Source organism: Amia ocellicauda, chromosome 8 (assembly GCF_036373705.1).
Source record: "Amia ocellicauda isolate fAmiCal2 chromosome 8, fAmiCal2.hap1, whole genome shotgun sequence".
Taxonomy (NCBI): Eukaryota; Metazoa; Chordata; class Actinopteri; order Amiiformes; family Amiidae; genus Amia; species Amia ocellicauda.
The window spans coordinates 31989505-32009752 of NC_089857.1; the positions used below are offsets into that span (position 1 = coordinate 31989505).

A 20248-nucleotide genomic window follows, 5' to 3' on the forward strand; every position below is an offset into this window, starting at 1 on the left:
CTAGGAGAGTAATGTCACTGGGCTGAGGTTCACAGTGTACCTCTATTAAAGATAGGCCTACATAAATAAATACATAGAAAACCTTAAAATGTCAGGAAAATCTAAACTGTTCCTGTGATAAGCAACAACAGGTTTTTTTCCCTTTAGTGTCAGACCAAGTTTTTTACTTATTCAGTCACTGCCAGCATCTTCAAGAATATTTATTTTCCACCTTACTGCATATTTGAAATTTCTAAAATCTTCCAACTTCTGTTTGTGCTTGTTATAACATTCTGAATACTGCTGGAGAGACAGCAGGGAACTTTATTTCTAAGTGAATGTTTTTAATGTCTTCATATTGTGCGGCATTCAATAAATGGATCAATCCCATGTAGTCGTACTGAGGGTATGAATGCTTGAGTGGTGATGTCATTAATGACCCTGCATATGTTTCATATAAAATGTGCATCACTGAAAAGATATTTCCAAACCTCCCATGAAGGTAAATACTTCAACACCAAGTTTACTTTGGAGCAAAATGGATTCCTCTACTTTTAGGTGCCTGTGTCTATACAATATGCTTAACCTGTGGTTAAGGCAATAGGCAGAATGGGGTGGTGTGTTATAACTATATGATATAAAAATACTATTTTAAAATAAAACTTACAATATGATATTACAATGGCTTTTTGTGGCATCCTTTTCAATGTAAATGTCTGCCTAAAGAAACTTGCTTGTGTGCAACCCATTAATAAAAGCTTAAAAGCCTTCAACTCTATCAAAACAATAGAAAAGTCATTAAAAGAATCTGTCTATTTTTTGGCTGCAGGGAAGTTTACAGAGTCAACAGATTTTTGTACTTAGAGTCCCAAATGATGTATTCATCTTGCTGTCTTGTGCCTGTATGTCTCTTAATTAGCTTCTTAAATATAGTCTTCTGGGACTCATTTTAACCAAGAATGAACTTGAAGTTCCCTTTATCATATAGCCAGTGAATCTTTAGCTTACTGTCTGTGTTTCAACCTGAAATCTTATTTTTGCAAATTTTTTGTGGCAATATATAAATTTAACTGTTATACACTCACCTAAAGGATTATTAGGAACACCATACTAATACTGTGTTTGACCCCCTTTAGCCTTCAGAACTGCCTTAATTCTATGTGGCATTGATTCAACAAGGTGCTGAAAGCATTCTTTAGAAATGTTGGCCCATATTGATAGGATAGCATCTTGCAGTTGATGGAGATTTGTGGGATGCACATCCAGGGCACGAAGCTCCCGTTCCACCACATCCCAAAGATGCTCTATTTGGTTGAGATCTGGTGACTGTGGGGGCCAGTTTAGTACAGTGAACTCATTGTCATGTTCAAGAAACCAATTTGAAATGATTGGACCTTTGTGACATGGTGCATTATCCTGCTGGAAGTAGCCATCAGAGGATGGGTACATGGTGGTCATAAAGGGATGGACATGGTCAGAAACAATGCTCAGGTAGGCCGTGGCATTTAAACGATGCCCAATTGGCACTAAGGGGCCTAAAGTGTGCCAAGAAAACATCCCCCACACCATTACACCACCACCACCAGCCTGCACAGTGGTAACAAGGCATGATGGATCCATGTTCTCATTCTGTTTACGCCAAATTCTGACTCTACCATCTGAATGTCTCAACAGAAATCGAGACTCATCAGACCAGGCAACATTTTTCCAGTCTTCAACTGTCCAATTTTGGTGAGCTTGTGCAAATTGTAGCCTCTTTTTCCTATTTGTAGTGGAGATGAGTGGTACCCGGTGGGGTCTTCTGCTGTTGTAGCCCATCCGCCTCAAGGTTGTACGTGTTGTGGCTTCACAAATGCTTTGCTGCATACCTTGGTTGTAACGAGTGGTTATTTCAGTCAAAGTTGCTCTTCTATCAGCTTGAATCAGTCGGCCCATTCTCCTCTGACCTCTAGCATCAACAAGGCATTTTTGCCCACAGGACTGCCGCATACTGGATGTTTTTCCCTTTTCACACCATTCTTTGTAAACCCTAGAAATGGTTGTGCGTGAAAATCCCAGTAACTGAGCAGATTGTGAAATACTCAGACCGGCCCGTCTGGCACCAACAACCATGCCACGCTCAAAATTGCTTAAATCACCTTTCTTTCCCATTCAGACATTCAGTTTGGAGTTCAGGAGATTGTCTTGACCAGGACCACACCCCTAAATGCATTGAAGCAACTGCCATGTGATTGGTTGGTTAGATAATTGCATTAATGAGAAATTGAACAGGTGTTCCTAATAATCCTTTAGGTGAGTGTATAGCTCAAGGAATGACTCAAAGGGTTATCCATATAAACTTTTTTAATGAATGATGAAGTGATTAAATTGCATTGCAGAACGTTTTTATCTCTAAACAGCTAAATCTTCAAAACAATCATAATCCTGTATTTATGATTATGTATTCTACTGAGTTGTGGGAAACGGGGCTTTATCCAAATGTTTGGTGTTTCCATGCTAACTTAGGTTGAATACAGTTTTCAATATTTGTAGAAATTATTTAACTCATGTTCTTGATGATAATAGCAATGTAAAGTCTCTTTAAGGATCTATTTAAGGCACTGAGCATTTATGTGCCATCATTGTTTGGTAAACTGTTCCAGCTCCCTTTCTTTGATTAATTTCCTACATTCTTTACTTAAAGATTTTTCAACACCCATAATCCCTGGGTTTGCCCTCTTTAGCCTGTAAACTGTATTCTCAGCCATATAATTTAATGTAACTGTACTGAAACAGGCAGAGTTGCTTTAGTTTGTTCTTCTTTCCTAAAAAAAAGGAAACTAAAGAAAGAAAATTGCACTTGTAACCAATTGGATGTTGTTCTGACTTGATGATGCATAAGCGATGGCTCCAGTCTAGTGTTTTTTGGGCTTGGTAAGCAGCTTGTGGTGTATGTAATGATAGTTTACAACAGGATACACGTCTCTAGTGGACTCTACCTCATTGAAAGAAAATTATTTTGCTCTAAAACCAAAACCTGTTCACTGCCTGAACATCATTGACTCATTTGTACATTCTGAGAGAAACTGACAGTCATACTTCATATATGTGCAATTTGCTTTTTTGACTCAATGAAAACAGAAAACAGAATGTAAGTCTTTTGTTCACTCTGGAATAGTTATACTTACAGTAAAGAGAGTCCTTTGGTTAAGATCAATTTTGGCACTAGGGTTAGCTCAATGTTTGTGATTGACTATATGCATTATAAGCACTAGCACTAATCATTATTTATGCTCTTGTTTAGAATGTGTTTACTGTCCACTTTGTTTTTGAATGGAGTTGGAGCAGAAAAGTATCATGTGATTTTATTTAAAATGCTATCAATTTTTCACATGGAAATGATAAATGCAATGCAGCTTAACACAGACACACTGAATGTTGCTTTGCTATTACAATTGCAATACAAACCAGCTCAGCAATAATATATTTGTGTCATTGGGGGAAATCAAAACATTAATCTTTTACTCTCTCCTTGTCATGAATAACAATGCACACCAAAAATAAACAAAACAAGTAAAATATAATAATAATAATAATAATAATAATAATGTTAATATGTTTATGTCTGGAGCTTTGACAGTACCAGTACAGAGGGTCAAGTTATCACAGTGCCAGATCCTCACTAAAGCTGTTTTAGCCTACATAATAATACATTTGTTTTTTAATACAAGTTTGAGGAACCGCAGGCCTACATCCTGTCCAACCCAGTCTTTGTTCTACTTGATTTTGAGAAAATCTGTCTTTTGGGAAAATAATATATAAGCAAAGAATAACACTTTCACATTTTGAATTTTCTAAAAAATAATACTTATTTTCCTTCTATGAATTGCTCATTGGCATGAAGCAGTTTGTTTAGCATCTTTGGAATAATATACACAGACGTGTCCAAAATATAGTTATTTTTTTATATGATTTGTTCATGTTGACAGTTCTTTGGTTAAGAAAACAAACAACATATGTTCCCTGAGTCCTTTATTATATGTTTTGCTAGAATCACTACCCCAGTCAAGTAAAGTTCTGCCCCTGCTGGACCGGGATGCATGAATTGTGAACTTGCTTGGTTTGCAGTTTTAAACCTTCAGTTCATTACCCAGGACAATAATGTCAATGTTTCTCCTTTATTTATTTTTAGCAGGAAGAAAGTAGACCGCGGTGCAAAACACCCCACTTAATAGAAGCATAGACTTTAATTTAAAATGACAACTGACACACAGAGGTTTTACAACTGAGATTAAGCCGTTCAATTCTAAAACCTGTTTTGCTTTATTAAATAAGAAACTTTCAAACTTGTAACCTTTTACACCAATTTCAAGTTTTCATACATAGATAAATGTAAAATGTTACGGAAATGGAAATAACTTTTACATTTATTTTTTATTTATTTATTTATTTATTTTCAAAATGTAATGAGAAATTCAATGTAATACAGGCAAGTTATTATTCTCTGCGCTTCTACGGAAATTTTCCCCTTTACATAGAAAGTGTTTCTCAAATAGCGCAGTAGATGGCAGCAGCTTGGTTCTTATAGTTCGTACAAGACCGCAAAAAAGGTGTGACCTATAAAGTCTACCATAAATATTTACATTGAGAAAATATATCCGATATGCGTAGCACTCCTATTACGGCATGTCATTTAATGACAGGCAGGAATAGATACATTTCTACAAATTTAAGTAATTTAATATTGTCTTTAAACTAGTAAAAATAATACGTACAATGAAAATAAACAAATTCCATATTTTTTTCGTCTAAGTACTAACACAAAACTGGCAAACCATTTTTGTATGTAAACTAATGTCAATGATTTAGCCTACTTGTTTCCAAATGGATTTTATAGCATGGAAAATACATGTTACATACATAGTACGATAGGTTTCACTTGTTTGGTGTTAACCAGAACCTTTCCCACCGTCGGAAGCAGCCCCTGGCACCATGCTCTACACCAGTCCAGCAGTAAGGCTTATAACCGGTAAACTGCTGCTTCCCGCGTTGTGCTGCCACCATGAGACGGCACTGAAGTGACCTCTCTAGGGCGCAAGCCTGGGTAAATTATATGGAGAACCTGGATTGCCCAAGCATCAGGATCCCCCTCTCTGTGTTACTGGTATGCTCCAAATGAAAGGAAAACAATACATTTGGGACCAGTTCCACTGCAGGAGCTGCCAGAATTGTGTTGAGTAGATCACAGGTCCACCTTAGGGGCCCCACTCCGGATTTTCTGTCAGGGTTTACTCCCTTAGCCTTTGCCTCTCCCTAAGTGCACACAAGGCAGTGGGGCTATTTACCCATAGCTGGGGGTCTGGTTCACGGCACCAAGGCGTGTCCACACACCAGTGGGCCTGCATGCCACGTGTCTGGGGACCAGACCTTGTCCGAGTCCTCTGTAGTTCAGCTTGAGTCTGTGAGGTGCTCAGTTACCGTGTGTCACCACGAAGAGGCACTACATGAGTCTTGTTGTTGGAGAGTCTATGTACTGGCATGGAGAGTCTTACACATTGCTCCCCTTTTCACAGTGCAATACTGCGAGTCAGCGGTGGAAGCTGAAAGCAAGAAGCGACAAGCACTACTACTACGCTACCACACTAGACACATCATAACAACCATTTTGACACACACAACCATTTTGACACACATTTTGGTAGGAATCAATATATAGAGTATTTCCCTGTATTTTGCAAAATTAATTTTAGTTTTGCTGAGGTTTTAACATAAACTTTAATCATGAAATGTGAATGAAAGCACTTTTATTTCAGAAAAGGGGTAAATTATACCTTTATGGAAAATATATTATTTTCATTAGTCATTATTATAGTGGAATGTTTGGCTGCTAGTTTTGAAAAGGAGAGGTATGGGGATTCATCTATAGAAGCATTTAATTATTATTTATTTAGCAGAAGCCATTATCCAGTGAGATGGGTTGAGCTCAGCTCCTTAAATGTTAAAAATATGTTTTCATGTTCCAAAGTATCATACTGTCAAACACTGAAGGCCTGGTAAATCCAAAAACATCCATTGAAGCTTTGGTCATTCTGTGACAGATTGTGAAAATTAGTATATTCATTAAAACAACAATGTTTTAGATCTCTGGACCACTTGAGCTAAAGAAAGGAGTTCTGGTGTAAAACTGGTGTAAAAATCTTACAAAAACAATTCATGATAACTTTTCAGATAGATAATTTGCTTTACTGTGCTAGTACAATAAAACATTGGATAACCTGACTGTTTTCTCCATTTCTCCTTTAATGAAATCATATTTCCTGCTAAAGGAAGTGGTCATTTTGGGAATCTGAATTTCACATAGCAAAATATTAGTATGAGTGTAGCACTGTATAATAACATTCCCCTGCTTCTGTTAAAGGGATGATATTCCACTTAGGTGCATTAATCTGTTAAAGTAATTAGCCAGCCCCAGAGAGAGATGTCATATTCACAGACTATGAACAATCTTATTTTAAAGTCATTGAGTTCCCTTTTCCTCAGCTTTCACCCTCAAGTTGACTCATCACATCTTTCAACAACACTGAGCAAGTAAAATAGCATTTTAACATATTTTAAAGGCACTGCCACTCACTTGTAGGAGAAGCTACATGAAGAAAAGCCACATTCATATTGAGGTCAAAGGTCAAAATATAACCTGCTAGTCAAGCCAAATTCCATAAATAAACACATAGGTTAAATATTAAGGATATTCAGCACAAGCATTTCAGGTTATTGCTGCAAAGATACAAAAAGCATTAATGACAATTTTTAAATAAACAATTTCAGATCTGGGTGATTTATTTAATGTTACAAATAGTGTTATAGTATTTCATTTATTTCTTCCATTACATTTTGATCTTCAAATATATGTGAGAATATTATTGGCCATTGCTTAGAAAAATCTATGTTCGTGTCTGTGTGTGTTTATGTAGGCTATATGTTCCTGAAATCTGGATTCCGAGTTAATACAAAATAAATAGAATTTGGCTAGCTCTGCAAGTAACAATTTATTTATTTTTTTAAGAAAAGTAAAACTTCTGTAACATGAAATCTTGGTATCAGCACTCAGTGTCTGTCTCCGCCCCCCCATCATCTTAAAAGTTGTTGCTTTGGTAAAGATAATTTAAAATATCAATTTGCTTGTGTCTAAGGGTGCCGTCAAATGTTTATTTTATTTTATTTGAAGATTGTAGACCACTCTCTGGGTTCATCTTTTGAGAGTTAGACTCATCCCTTAGGGACCTTACATTGTATTACTTTCTCTCTCTGAGAATTGAAGGAATGTTTGTTCTTTTCTACGGGAGATTCGTGGAACTGTTGGACTGCTGCTGGATAGTTTAGGAGGCATCCATTGAAGATTCCAGTGGAGGTGCGTGCTTCATGCACAAAGGCACATCATTTTACATTGACATTGAACTTCCTGTGCCCGTAGGTGTTAATGGATAGAAGGGATTGTGAAAAGAAGGGGGAAAAGGGAGATGCTACTGAATATGAACACTTTCATAGTGTTTTGTAATCCTTACAAAAGTTAAATAGTGACAGATTATTATTATTATTTTAATTTAAAGAGTACTTTAAATAGGTACTTCATTATTTGTTTCTGGAGGGAAACTGCGATGTACAGTCATTGCTTAATGCAATTACTTGAAGTACTTTAAGGATGTGTGGTATTTAAATTGTGTTCATTAAGTAATGTTCAAATGTATTATTGGTAAAAAGTTTCCTCTTTTTGTACATAATGGAAACATTTCAAGATTTCTTGTCTGATATGTTTTGATAAATGTGTGGTGCAATTTAGTATAAAATAATTAGTCTAAAGTCTAAAATCTTACATTGATTTTAAAAGTTAAATTTAACTTAAAACAAATGCACTTCGCTCCCCTTAAAAAGAACTGTGTGGTTTCTCATATATTTATTGCAATGTAAACACAAGGTGATATTTATCTACATATAATGAATATCTGTCTTTGTTTACTAATGGTTTTTAGCACACGTACACATAACTTGTCTAATCTGATGAATGGGTGATTATTTATGTTCCGCCCTCTTAAGATGAACAAAGATTCTGGTCATGTCATATTTATATGTTTACTTTTTTATTTATTTGCTACCAATGGATTTTTTTTCATCTTTAAAGAGATTAACAGAAATCTGGGTTTGTAAGTAAATAATGAGGGTAGAATTACAGAAACACATTCAACCCTGCCACAGCTTGCAGGCCTACTTCCTGTCTGGGACATTTTAGAGTAAAAAATCAGCCAATTCAAATTAAGTCCAACAGAGATGTGACTAATAGCATGCTGGGATAGTCTGGAGTCTTAACTGCAGTATTTCAGTTTGTTCATTTGTTTACTTAAATAGCCTGGTGGCGTGCTTGTTTAGTTGGCCTCCCCCATTAACATTTTAAAAGAGGGACAGCAATAAAAAATATTCCAGATTGAAGTAATGAAGCAGTCAATTTTAAATGTAAGTGATGGGTCTATTTCTGTAAATAAAATAGATTATGATAGACGCATGAACGTTGGAACTGAAATGAAACTAAAAAAGCAGGAATCAGCATCACTGTGGATTCATGTGAATATGTATAACTTTTTCAAGAGAAAAGGGTATTGAGGGAATCTGACCTTCACCTTTACTCAATATTTTGGAGTATGCACATCTTGTCCGTTTCCTTTTCGGGTTGATAATTAAGACAATGCTTCATGTGCCTATAGCATTCATATGAAACGCTCTTTTATCTGTGTCTATAAGGCTAATATTGCTGCTTCATGAGGGGTCACACTAAACACTTCCCAGAAAACATACTCCTTGTTTAGATAGTTGGCAAAATCCCCCCCCCTCCCACAAGAGAAGTTCCAACAACTGAACCTGCTTTTTATTGTCTTGATTTCCTTTCTAAGGGGTTTAATTGGCCCTGCAGTCTAGAACTCTTTATCTTATTACACAATTACACTTCTTGGACTTTCTATACATATTTTCCAAGACAAAATGAAAAGTTTTGAAGATATTTTTAATCGATTCAGAATCCACCTAAATATTATTTTGTGTTGATAAACAGTACTTGCTATATTAGTCTTTAATGCATTGAATGGTATTTTACTAACACTTGTTTTGTTTCTTTTAGAAACATAAGGTTACACGATGGATGAAGCACAGTGCTACTACAACGAAACGATTGCCTTTTTTTACAACCGCAGTGGGAAGTACCTGGCCACAGAATGGAATACAGTCAGCAAGCTTGTAATGGGATTAGGTATCACCGTGTGCATCTTTATAATGTTGGCAAACTTACTAGTCATGGTGGCCATCTATGTAAACCGCCGATTCCACTTTCCTATTTATTATCTTATGGCCAACCTTGCAGCAGCAGACTTCTTCGCCGGGCTGGCCTACTTTTACTTGATGTTCAACACAGGTCCTAACACCCGGAGGTTGACTGTTAGCACCTGGCTCCTGCGGCAGGGCCTTATTGACACCAGTTTGACGGCCTCTGTAGCCAACCTGTTGGCGATTGCCATAGAGCGCCACATTACTGTGTTCCGCATGCAGCTTCACACGCGAATGAGCAACCGAAGAGTAGTTGTGGTGATTGTAATCATCTGGACCATGTCCATTGTCATGGGCGCCATCCCCAGTGTGGGCTGGAACTGCATTTGTCATATCACTACCTGCTCCAACATGGCACCACTCTACAGCAACTCTTACCTGGTCTTCTGGGCTATCTTCAATCTGGTCACGTTTGCGGTCATGGTTTTCCTCTACGCCCACATCTTTGTCTATGTGCGCCAGAGGACCATGAGGATGTCCCGCCATAGCTCTGGGCCACGGCGAAACAGAGACACCATGATGAGCCTTTTGAAGACTGTGGTGATTGTTCTGGGTAAGTTTTTCACCAGCCCTGTTTATATTAGTTTACAATGCTGAAATATACTTGTGTCTGATTTAAAAGGCACATTGCCCAGCTTGTGTGGTGAGTCATGCCATCAGAGAGCCGCTACGTTGTCTTGACTGGGTACACAGAGCCGCACCCAAACTTGAGCTTTGTTACAAAGGATTTAGTAAAGAAATTAATTAATCCATTACAGTGATGCAACACTTTTCATTGTCCCAATTCAAAGTTCAGTTCAGTCTGTATCCATATCTTACATTTATAAAACTATGGAATATACATTCGTTTGCAGCAAAAAGATCAATGTATCAGTTGGCCTCCTTTCTGCAGTGTGACTTATCAAGCTAAATAACATTGTCTTTGTTGTTACTTTGTAATAACAACAAATCAAATGTTTTGAATCAACCTCAAATAGATCTTTTGTGTCTAGCTTCTTTACAATTTTGTGTTTATCCTGATGTATTCATTTGTGTCCTGTGTAGACCTTTTATTTATGAAAGGTTTCTAGGCATCACAAATTGAAGATGATTAAAGAAAGCAGAAATATAAACATTCCTTACAATTGTGGTTAATAAGCAAATATATTTAGAAATATTTTAAATGACGTATTTGTATGAAGGTATTTGTTTCTGAAAAATATAAAATAAAGGCAAAATAAATGTTTCCATGTCATATCTTTAACATTTGGATAACTATCTAATTTAAAGTGCACTAGATTATTTTTGTTGGTTTCCTCCGAAGGACAGAACAATTAAGTCATCACAACTGTGTGATATCAGCTATGAAACCGTAAACAATGCAGTTGTTTAGTCCAGTGAGTGCCTCTCATTATGTTTTTGTTGTCAGTTCCAATGTTTGCCTAGCACAGTGTCAGTGTGCGTTGCGCCTCTACGGTTCCTTGATTTCCCAAAGGATTGATAATGGAGGCCAGTTTTGAATAAAGACTGCCGTGTGTGGGGCATGAAAAAACGTTTATTGTTGTTCTGTTCAGGACAGTGGGAGCTTCAACTGAGGGAAATGAAGAAAAGTTAAGCCATTGAAAGATAGGGAAAGAACGATGGCTTTTTTTTTTTGCAGTTTTTCTAAGGATGCTACAATTAGTTGATTACTGAGAATAGTGGCCTTTGTTCTGTGAACATGCATTACGTATTAAAGTAGCCCTTTATGGAGCTCATTCAGACTCCTTGCCAGCTGTCCATAATGCTTTCATGGTTTCTGCAGTGTGTGTTATGATAGGAAACTATCATTGAATTACAATTTTTGTATCCATAATTATTGGTTTTCAATACAAGATTGTTGAGTGAAAGCAAGGGATACAAGCAATGGATTACACATGTTTGTGTGTATAATTAAATTAACATTTGGATTAAATAACATTTTAAGTGTATTTGTTGCTTGTATAAATATCATATTTCACTTTTCACTAACCAGCCATTTTTCAACAAACTTCTCCGAAAATGTAATGTATACCAGATAGCATTTTAATGAACTCCCTTAATCACTTGGCTCTGGGGAATCTAGTACAAATACTGTATAATACAGGCTATTTGAATGCAAAACAATTCTGTTCTCTATTCTGAATGTAATCGCATGATTATGGAAAGCCTGAGTTCAACTGATGGGGATATAAGTTAACATTTGTCTCACTCGTTGTACTGCTGGTCATGTAAATACTGGGACAAGATCATAAACATGATTGGCATCAACTGCTGGGTGAATAAAATGAAATCCAGGAGTTGAGAGAGCAGCTGTCCAAAATATCCGGATGTGGGTTACCTCAGTGACTGCTAACATAAAATTATTTTAGGGCGTTTATTATTGGAAGAGAAAAGGGACTTTTTATGGTTCCTGTGGCAGGCGTTACTACATGGGGGTCAGGGATGACCCAATGACACATGTTTGAGTAGGAGGATGTTTTTTTTACATACTGTTGGAGGTGCATGCATGTGATGTGACATAGGTTTTGGAACATTTTAAATAACAGATTAACAGATGTAGAGATGTGATTTGGAAACCTACGGTGATCAGAATTTATACATATTTATACAGAGCAATTGTAAGGTGGTGTAAGTTACTTGAGACCTAGGTCAGTCCCTATAATTCTATAAATCACATCTGAAGTGGTTTCAAACATTCCTATCACTACCTTCTTATGTTTGTGGTTTATTTTGCATTAAGGACATTATCATGAACAACCAAACATCTTTATGTATGAAATTCTTTTTCTTTGTTTATTGTAATGTTACTGCTAATGTTGCTTTTGGTGAAATATGCAATTTGGTAACACAAATGCTTCATAGTGGCAGGCTTAAATAAGCTCAGGTTAGTATTTTGAGGGAAATTGTTTTCTGAGTTTCACATCTGCTGGACAGATGAACAAGACAAAATGTTTCAATTTTCTGGTTGCCGAATGAAGTTATTCCTGATCTCACTTGGGGAATGTGATCAAACATGAAAAATAACAAATATTTTCAGCATGTCTGATTATTTGACATTTTTAATTCCTGGAAGTTATTTGGGGATATATTTCACTGTTTGAATTATCATAATTAAACTAAAATGTAATGAATAATTGTCTGGCCAGTATTACTGTTCCGATATTTCAGTTCAAATTTCAATTAATTGCCAGTTCAGCTCAACAAGTCCAAAGGTAAAATTATAGCTAAACCTGTCTTGGCTAATGTAGTGGATGTTTTTCAATAATAGCTGTCTGGACAGGCTAGAATTATGAACATTAAAATCCCTAAACCTTGTTAAAAAAATAATAATACAACTATAATATGATCTATTTAATAAAACATGGCAATAAAACAATCACATAAAGTAATTGTTTAAAATAAGGCGTTTCCTTAGTGCGGGAAATATAGCGTGGTAAACCTGGTATTATTACTGGCCATTTTCCCAGAGAGTAAGTAGGTAGGTCATAACAAGCAAAATATTGGTATTGTTTTTTGTCCAATGTATCCTAATAAATCTATATTGGTAATATTTATGTGCCAAGTAATTGCTTGAGTTTGTTGTAGACCTACATATTTTGAAACAAAAGGAGAGTGCGTTTACAAAACTTAAAGCTTATCTCTCATGTTTAACTGCTTCATATTTTAGTAACACCATGCAGATTAATCACAAATCAGGCCTTGTTGTTGTGTGAATACTGGGAAAACCATGACAATTGGAAGGTTTTGTATTACTTACAAATCTTGTGTAATTCCAAGTTACCTCATACAATTACACTAACTTTTCCGACCACAAATCAGGCAAAAAACAGAGAGGTCATTAAAAATTAGCTTACAAAGCAAGCTAGTATGTGTTAATATCCGGAAAAATACCAATGCTGAATAACATGCTGAATTAATAGAAAGTTACATTAAAACAGTGACTGTATGGTGTAGGGCTGTCACGATTCATCGAGTAACTTGAATAATTCGATTACAAAAAATCCTCAGCGCCGCTCTACACATCAGCACTACAACGCTCTCACACACACCACAGTGCTTGGTATAGCGCAGCAAATTACTTAATTTTACATACATAATTATAATGATCATATGATACCTATCACAAGAAACACAAAACATGTAAGTTTTTCATTCTTTCTATAAATAGTTTATTTTTTTAATTAATACAGAAATGTGCATTAGCTAAGAAAATGTTATACAGACACGATTTGTATACTCAAAACAACGTTGTTTTCAAAATTAACCCGGCTTATAAACACTTATATATATATACACTCACCTAAAGGATTATTAGGAACACCTGTTCAATTTCTCATTAATGCAATTATCTAACCAACCAATCACATGGCAGTTGCTTCAATGCAATTAGGGGTGTGGTCCTGTTCAAGACAATCTCCTGAACTCCAAACTGAATGTCTGAATGGGAAAGAAAGGTGATTTAAGCAATTTTGAGCGTGGCATGGTTGTTGGTGCCAGACGGGCCGGTCTGAGTATTTCACAATCTGCTCAGTTACTGGGATTTTCATGCACAACCATTTCTAGGGTTTACAAAGAATGGTGTGAAAAGGGAAAAACATCCAGTATGCGGCAGTCCTGTGGGCAAAAATGCCTTGTTGATGCTAGAGGTCAGAGGAGAATGGGCCGACTGATTCAAGCTGATAGAAGAGCAACTTTGTCTGAAATAACCACTCGTTACAACCGAGATATGCAGCAAAGCATTTGTGAAGCCACAACACGTACAACCTTGAGGCGGATGGGCTACAACAGCAGAAGACCCCACCGGGTACCACTCATCTCCACTACAAATAGGAAAAAGAGGCTACAATTTGCACAAGCTCACCAAAATTGGACAGTTGAAGACTGGAAAAATGTTGCCTGGTCTGATGAGTCTCGATTTCTGTTGAGACATTCAGATGGTAGAGTCAGAATTTGGCGTAAACAGAATGAGAACATGGATCCATCATGCCTTGTTACCACTGTGCAGGCTGGTGGTGGTGGTGTAATGGTGTGGGGGATGTTTTCTTGGCACACTTTAGGCCCCTTAGTGCCAATTGGGCATCGTTTAAATGCCACGGCCTACCTGAGCATTGTTTCTGACCATGTCCATCCCTTTATGACCACCATGTACCCATCCTCTGATGGCTACTTCCAGCAGGATAATGCACCATGTCACAAAGGTCCAATCATTTCAAATTGGTTTCTTGAACATGACAATGAGTTCACTGTACTAAACTGGCCCCCACAGTCACCAGATCTCAACCCAATAGAGCATCTTTGGGATGTGGTGGAACGGGAGCTTCGTGCCCTGGATGTGCATCCCACAAATCTCCATCAACTGCAAGATGCTATCCTATCAATATGGGCCAACATTTCTAAAGAATGCTTTCAGCACCTTGTTGAATCAATGCCACGTAGAATTAAGGCAGTTCTGAAGGCTAAAGGGGGTCAAACACAGTATTAGTATGGTGTTCCTAATAATCCTTTAGGTGAGTGTATATATGAGAGAGAGAGAGAGAGAGAGAGAGAGAGAGATAGATAGATAGATAGATAGATAGATAGATAGATAGATATGGTATATATACTAATCCCCAGAATGTTCTATTTAAAATACAAAAAACACAGATGTTTAAAATAGCTGTTCAAGAGAGATCATCAGTTTTGTAAGAAGTGCACCTGTGTTCTGTGTATTTCTAAATCTAAGCGTTTTTCTATAGTTTCTGTTCTGTAATTTGGGTTGACCTGCTGAAATAAACTAGAAACGACTTCATCTGTACCTTTACCCCCTCCCATTTACATCCTTGTGATAAACCTCTGTCCCTGCACCCCCAAATCGCTGTCATAACTGTCTACAATACTGAACAATGTGCCCAAATAAAAGTTTACAATACAAAAATATAGCTTAATTAAGTTTTATTGGTCTCAGACGCAGTAAAATGTTCAAAACATCCCTCATTTGACTCCATTAAAAGTGTCTCATTTAGTGAGCACTTTTAGCGCGTCACTTTAGCGCTTTTTCCATCTCTTAAAACTGTCGGGTTATTTTATTTTTTTAACAATACAAAAAATCAGTTTGTTTTAAAAGCTTTTTGATTGGTTAACACTCACAACAAACCTCTTTGATATTGGTTAAGAAACGGTAAAGCACAAAAACACAATTTGATACACAATGACAGTTTGCTTTTATATTGAAAAACAAGAAGAATGTTGCAATAAAGCATTTACAAGAAGCTGTTCATGCAATTTTTATATCCGAATAACTTGATTAATAGTCAGAATAACCGACAGAATACTCGATTACCAAAATAGTCATTAGTGACAGCCTAGTATGGTGCATGTAGGACAAATAGTTATAATTCAAACAAACTGCTGAGTCCATTGTCTTCATTAGACCATGCTAGGTGTGCGCTTAAGCAGGTTTCACAGGTGTTACATTGGAAAGCCGATAAATTCTGCAGAGCAATATAAACATGAATGATGTATTTTCTTCCATTTCTGCTTTTGTTTTCATTTATTTGTGGTTGTATTATTTATTGTAAGAAGCCACTTCCTACTATTTATAAATCAAAATGTACATATGCTAAAAGTAGCATTGGTTTATTTGTCTTTGTTGTTGTTTTTATATAAACGTTGATGTAGTTGTCATCCACTTTCTTGCCCTATTGTAAATAGCTTCAGCAAAAAATTCCAACATCACAGATATAAAGTAAGATGAAGGTACCTGATGACTCACGCATAATCCAGACTATTCCATTTCCTAGGCAAATGTACTACTTTGGCAGCAAACAGTATTGGAAATGTAATCACAAACAGTTTTGTGAGAGGACATAAGCCATAAGACATAAACAGAGGTTAGCAGACACACGCTAGGCCTGTGCTTTCATAATATTGAATGAAGTTCATACTATAGAGATGACTGGTTACAGAGGAAGAAAAGACATTTAGGTCTATGTCTTGTTTTAGTTTGTAATCCTCAGTCACAGTGCTGAGCTGTGTATGGAAACCATCAAGGAAGTAATAAATTGAAACCTTGCACAGAGTGAGACACTTTTTTTACGCAACACCTTGAGCAGCAGCCAGTTTAAATACTTGTACAGTGTGAACTTAGAACGGAATACCAAAGAGGCCCCTTTATGAGAACTAGTTAAACAAACCCATTAGTGTATTTAAATCTGCTTTTCAGGGTCTGAGCAGTTCTCACTATAGAAAATGGGTTAATTTCTGGAGACATTCATATTTGTAAATGTATATACAAACTGATTAGAAGATGTGGTACACCATTTAAAACTGAATATTTTCCACTTGATATATTATATTTTCCATTTTCCCCTTTTTTAATCAACACAAAAATTGATTGTAATCTGAAAAAGAAATCAAAGTTTCCAAACAGGAAGAGAGGAATTAATATTTTTGGCTTAAAGCTGCTAGCAATTTGTTTCATACTGGTACTATATGCATTTATATGTTTATATGATACATGATGCTTATAGGATCATTCCTGTTGTATTGACAATTGTCGATTCTTTAAGGAATTTTAGGATATACTGTGAAAAAGTTTGAGGCAGCGAATAATTACCAAAAGTCACACCATCCATCTAATGTCTCACTATAACCATTTATAACACACAGAAAAACTACTAATATATATATATATATATATATATATATATATATATATATATATATATATATATACACTGATCAGCCATAACATTATGACCACTGACAGGTGAAGTGAATAACACTGATAATCTCGTTATCATGGCACCTGTCAGTGGGTGGGATATATTAGGCAGCAAGTGAACATTTTGTTATCAAAGTTGATGTGTTAGAAGCAGGACAAATGGGCAAGCGTAAGGATCTGAGCGACTTTGACAAGGGCCAAATTGTGATGGCTAGACGACTGGGTCAGAGCATCTCCAAAACTGCAGCTCTTGTGGGGTGTTCCCGGTCTGCAGTGGTCAGTACCTATCAAAAGTGGTCCAAGGAAGGAAAAGCGGTGAACCGGCGACAGGATCATGGGCGGCCAAGGTTCATTGATGCACGTGGGGAGCGAAGGCTGGCCTGTGTGGTCCGATCCAACAGACGAGCTACTATAGCTCAAATTGCTGAAAAAGTTAATGCTGATTCGGATAGAAAGGTGCATCGCAGTTTGTTGCGTATGGGGCTGCGTAGCCGCAGACCAGTCAGGGTGCCCATGCTGACCCCTGTCCACTGCCGAAAGCGCCTACAATGGGCAAGTGAACATCAGAACTGGACCACGATGGAATGGAAGAAGGTGGCCTGGTCTGATGAATCACGAGTTCAAGGCATCCAAATTCCCCAGATCTCAATCCAATCGAGCATCTGTGGGATGTGCTGGACAAACAAGTCCGATCCATGGAGGCCCCACCTCGCAACTTACAGGACTTAAAGGATCTGCTGCTGATGTCTTGGTGCCAGATCCCACAGCACACCTTCAGAGCTCTAGTGGAGTCCATGCCTTGACGGGTCAGGGCTGTTTTGGAGGCAAAAGGGGGACCTACGCAATATTAGGCAGGTGGTCATAATGTTATGCCTGATCGGTGTATATATCCCATTTTAGAGAAAAATTTAAGTTGTTATTCTTTCTTGTTACTTTATGACAGACCTCTCACAAATTTGCCCCTGTTAGTTGTTGTTATTTGTTGTTTGTTAATAAAATGTAGAAGTACAAGCAAGAAATTCCAAACCCTTAGCTTTGCCTCTGAGACATAATGGCCATGGCTGTTATTGCCTAGATATAAGATACATAAATCAAGACATGTGGGACTTCTTCTATAACCTTTTGAAGTCTTCTTTAAGTTTACCATAATACATCTATTATTGAAAACCATTCAGCATCCTCTGATTTAAAGAAATTCAAATGCTCTGCTTCTTTGTATTCTTATGGACTTGAGTTTGACTATACAATGGTGTAATTTAGCTCCGTAATTAACTTTGTATCTAATTAAATTGGTTTTATGTTAGCTACACCATTTTATCAAGTAATGTTGGCAGTATCATTTTATTCAAAAGTCTTTTCAGGAAGTATTTGCATGTCATCAAGCTTAAATATAGCTTCAATGCTTTCTCATCAAATTTGCCTTAAAATGACTAATCTGTTAGTGCTGGTTTTGTTTTCTTAATCAGCCTTTTTGTTTAACCATTCAGGCTGGTTTATTCCTCAGTGTTAATATAATGTGTTTACTAGTAGGCATTTTTCTAACAGCCTTCAGACATGTAATTGAGAGTCTAACAACAAATTGAGAGTCTAAGACTTTGTTTAATTTAGCTTATGCTGGAGATAAACACTGCAAGACTGAAATCCTACACATGGTGAGCGTGCATTGTTATTCTCTCTGCAAAATAGAAAGAAACAAGATTTTTGGAGAGATGGGGGGGATCAAAATTCCTATCTTAAGATGGAAAATTACAGGCCAGAGAAGACAATAAAAATAGACACTAACAGATGTATAACCAATAAATTATTGCCATTTGGCTTGAATACAAAAAATATGCCATTACCTAACCTTCACTGAATAAACTATTATATTCTTAATTAGGAAATGGGGATGGCACAATGATGACTGTACTTTGTTAAACAAATACATTATTCTTCAGGAAATATAATAGGAATAAAAACAATAATATGAGTTTCGAGCCTCTACAAAATGTGATAAAATAAAATAAAATAGCCTTAGGGCCAGATTAAATCAAAACTTTGACCCACCCACTAATAGAAAACTACAAAGAAAGTGTCATCTTACTGCCGCAACTGAGTACAGTTCTGTAGTTTTCTATTATTAGTTTTCTACTTCTATTTTGATTTAATCTGGCCCTTAGTAAAATAAAATAAATGTAAATCAATTACAAACTAGAAGCAAACTTACATTTGAAGCCAACATCTCCATTGTGTTATGAGGTGTTGAAAATTTAGAGCTCAAGTTCATATGCTGTGAAAAACCCAGACAAGCAGTCTGAAATTCTCAGGCCTTCAATAATTCAACAATCCTTAAGTGTAGTTTTAGGTCTAAAATTGAATTTAATGTGTTTGTCAGGCAATACAAATATATGCTATTTTTATGTCTTATCATTTGTTTAAATGTTTGTTCTTGATTTATTGTGTCACTGTCCATTTCCTGGCATGGGGCTTTGGTTTAGCATCATACTAATCTATTTCACTACCACAGCTTCTCCTTTCAGTGCATTCTTTAAATATATTATCAACACTTAATTCTTGTGCATGGATTGTTTTTAATTTTACATTTTTTTAAATAATAATGTAGTCAGTGAAAGGAATATAAAGACTTAAAGCCAAATAAACAGATTCACTGAACACCGGACATTAAACTTGGTTGTGTGTGATACATGGTACTCCAGTCTAAAATCCTGTACAAACAAAAATTGTATTCTGGTTAAGTTTGCAATTGGTATGGATTTCTGACTTCAAGGTACCTACACATTAGATAAAATGTATATAAAGGAAACAAAAGCAACTATTATTAAAAAACTATGCAAAAATAATAACAAGAATGTATTTCCAAAAACGTATATTACGTATATCACATTTAAATGATCTTTAAAACAATTTCATCATTTGTGCTCATGGTTTTAAAAGAAACAGGAAATGATATGTTGTTCTTATTGCTATGTCTTGGAATTGATGCAGTGTTTTCTAATTTATGTGCAAAATCCATTAGATTTAAATAATATTTGTCATCTTTACAAAGATCTAAAACACGTTTGTAGCTGTGTTAATTGCTTTATCAGGCTTTCTCTAACTCCTTAGAGCCTCCATGTAACTTAGATGTGAGGTAAACTGTGATGCAAGAGCAGCTGCTTTCATTAACAGAATGCACGAAGCTCTCAAAAATATCTTCTCTCTTACAAAATTGATATTGCAGCC

General features: G+C 36.3%; 1 protein-coding gene across 1 annotated transcript in view; it reads left to right on the forward strand.

Moving 5' to 3' along the window:
- Nucleotides 1-20248, forward strand: part of lpar1 (lysophosphatidic acid receptor 1) — a 37410-nt gene that overhangs the window by 14736 nt on the left and 2426 nt on the right. The window contains exon 2 of the mRNA XM_066711052.1: nucleotides 9122-9877. Coding sequence (XP_066567149.1) covers nucleotides 9139-9877 — 739 coding nt within the window. The 5' untranslated portion in view covers nucleotides 9122-9138. The remainder of the gene's footprint in view (nucleotides 1-9121; nucleotides 9878-20248) is intronic.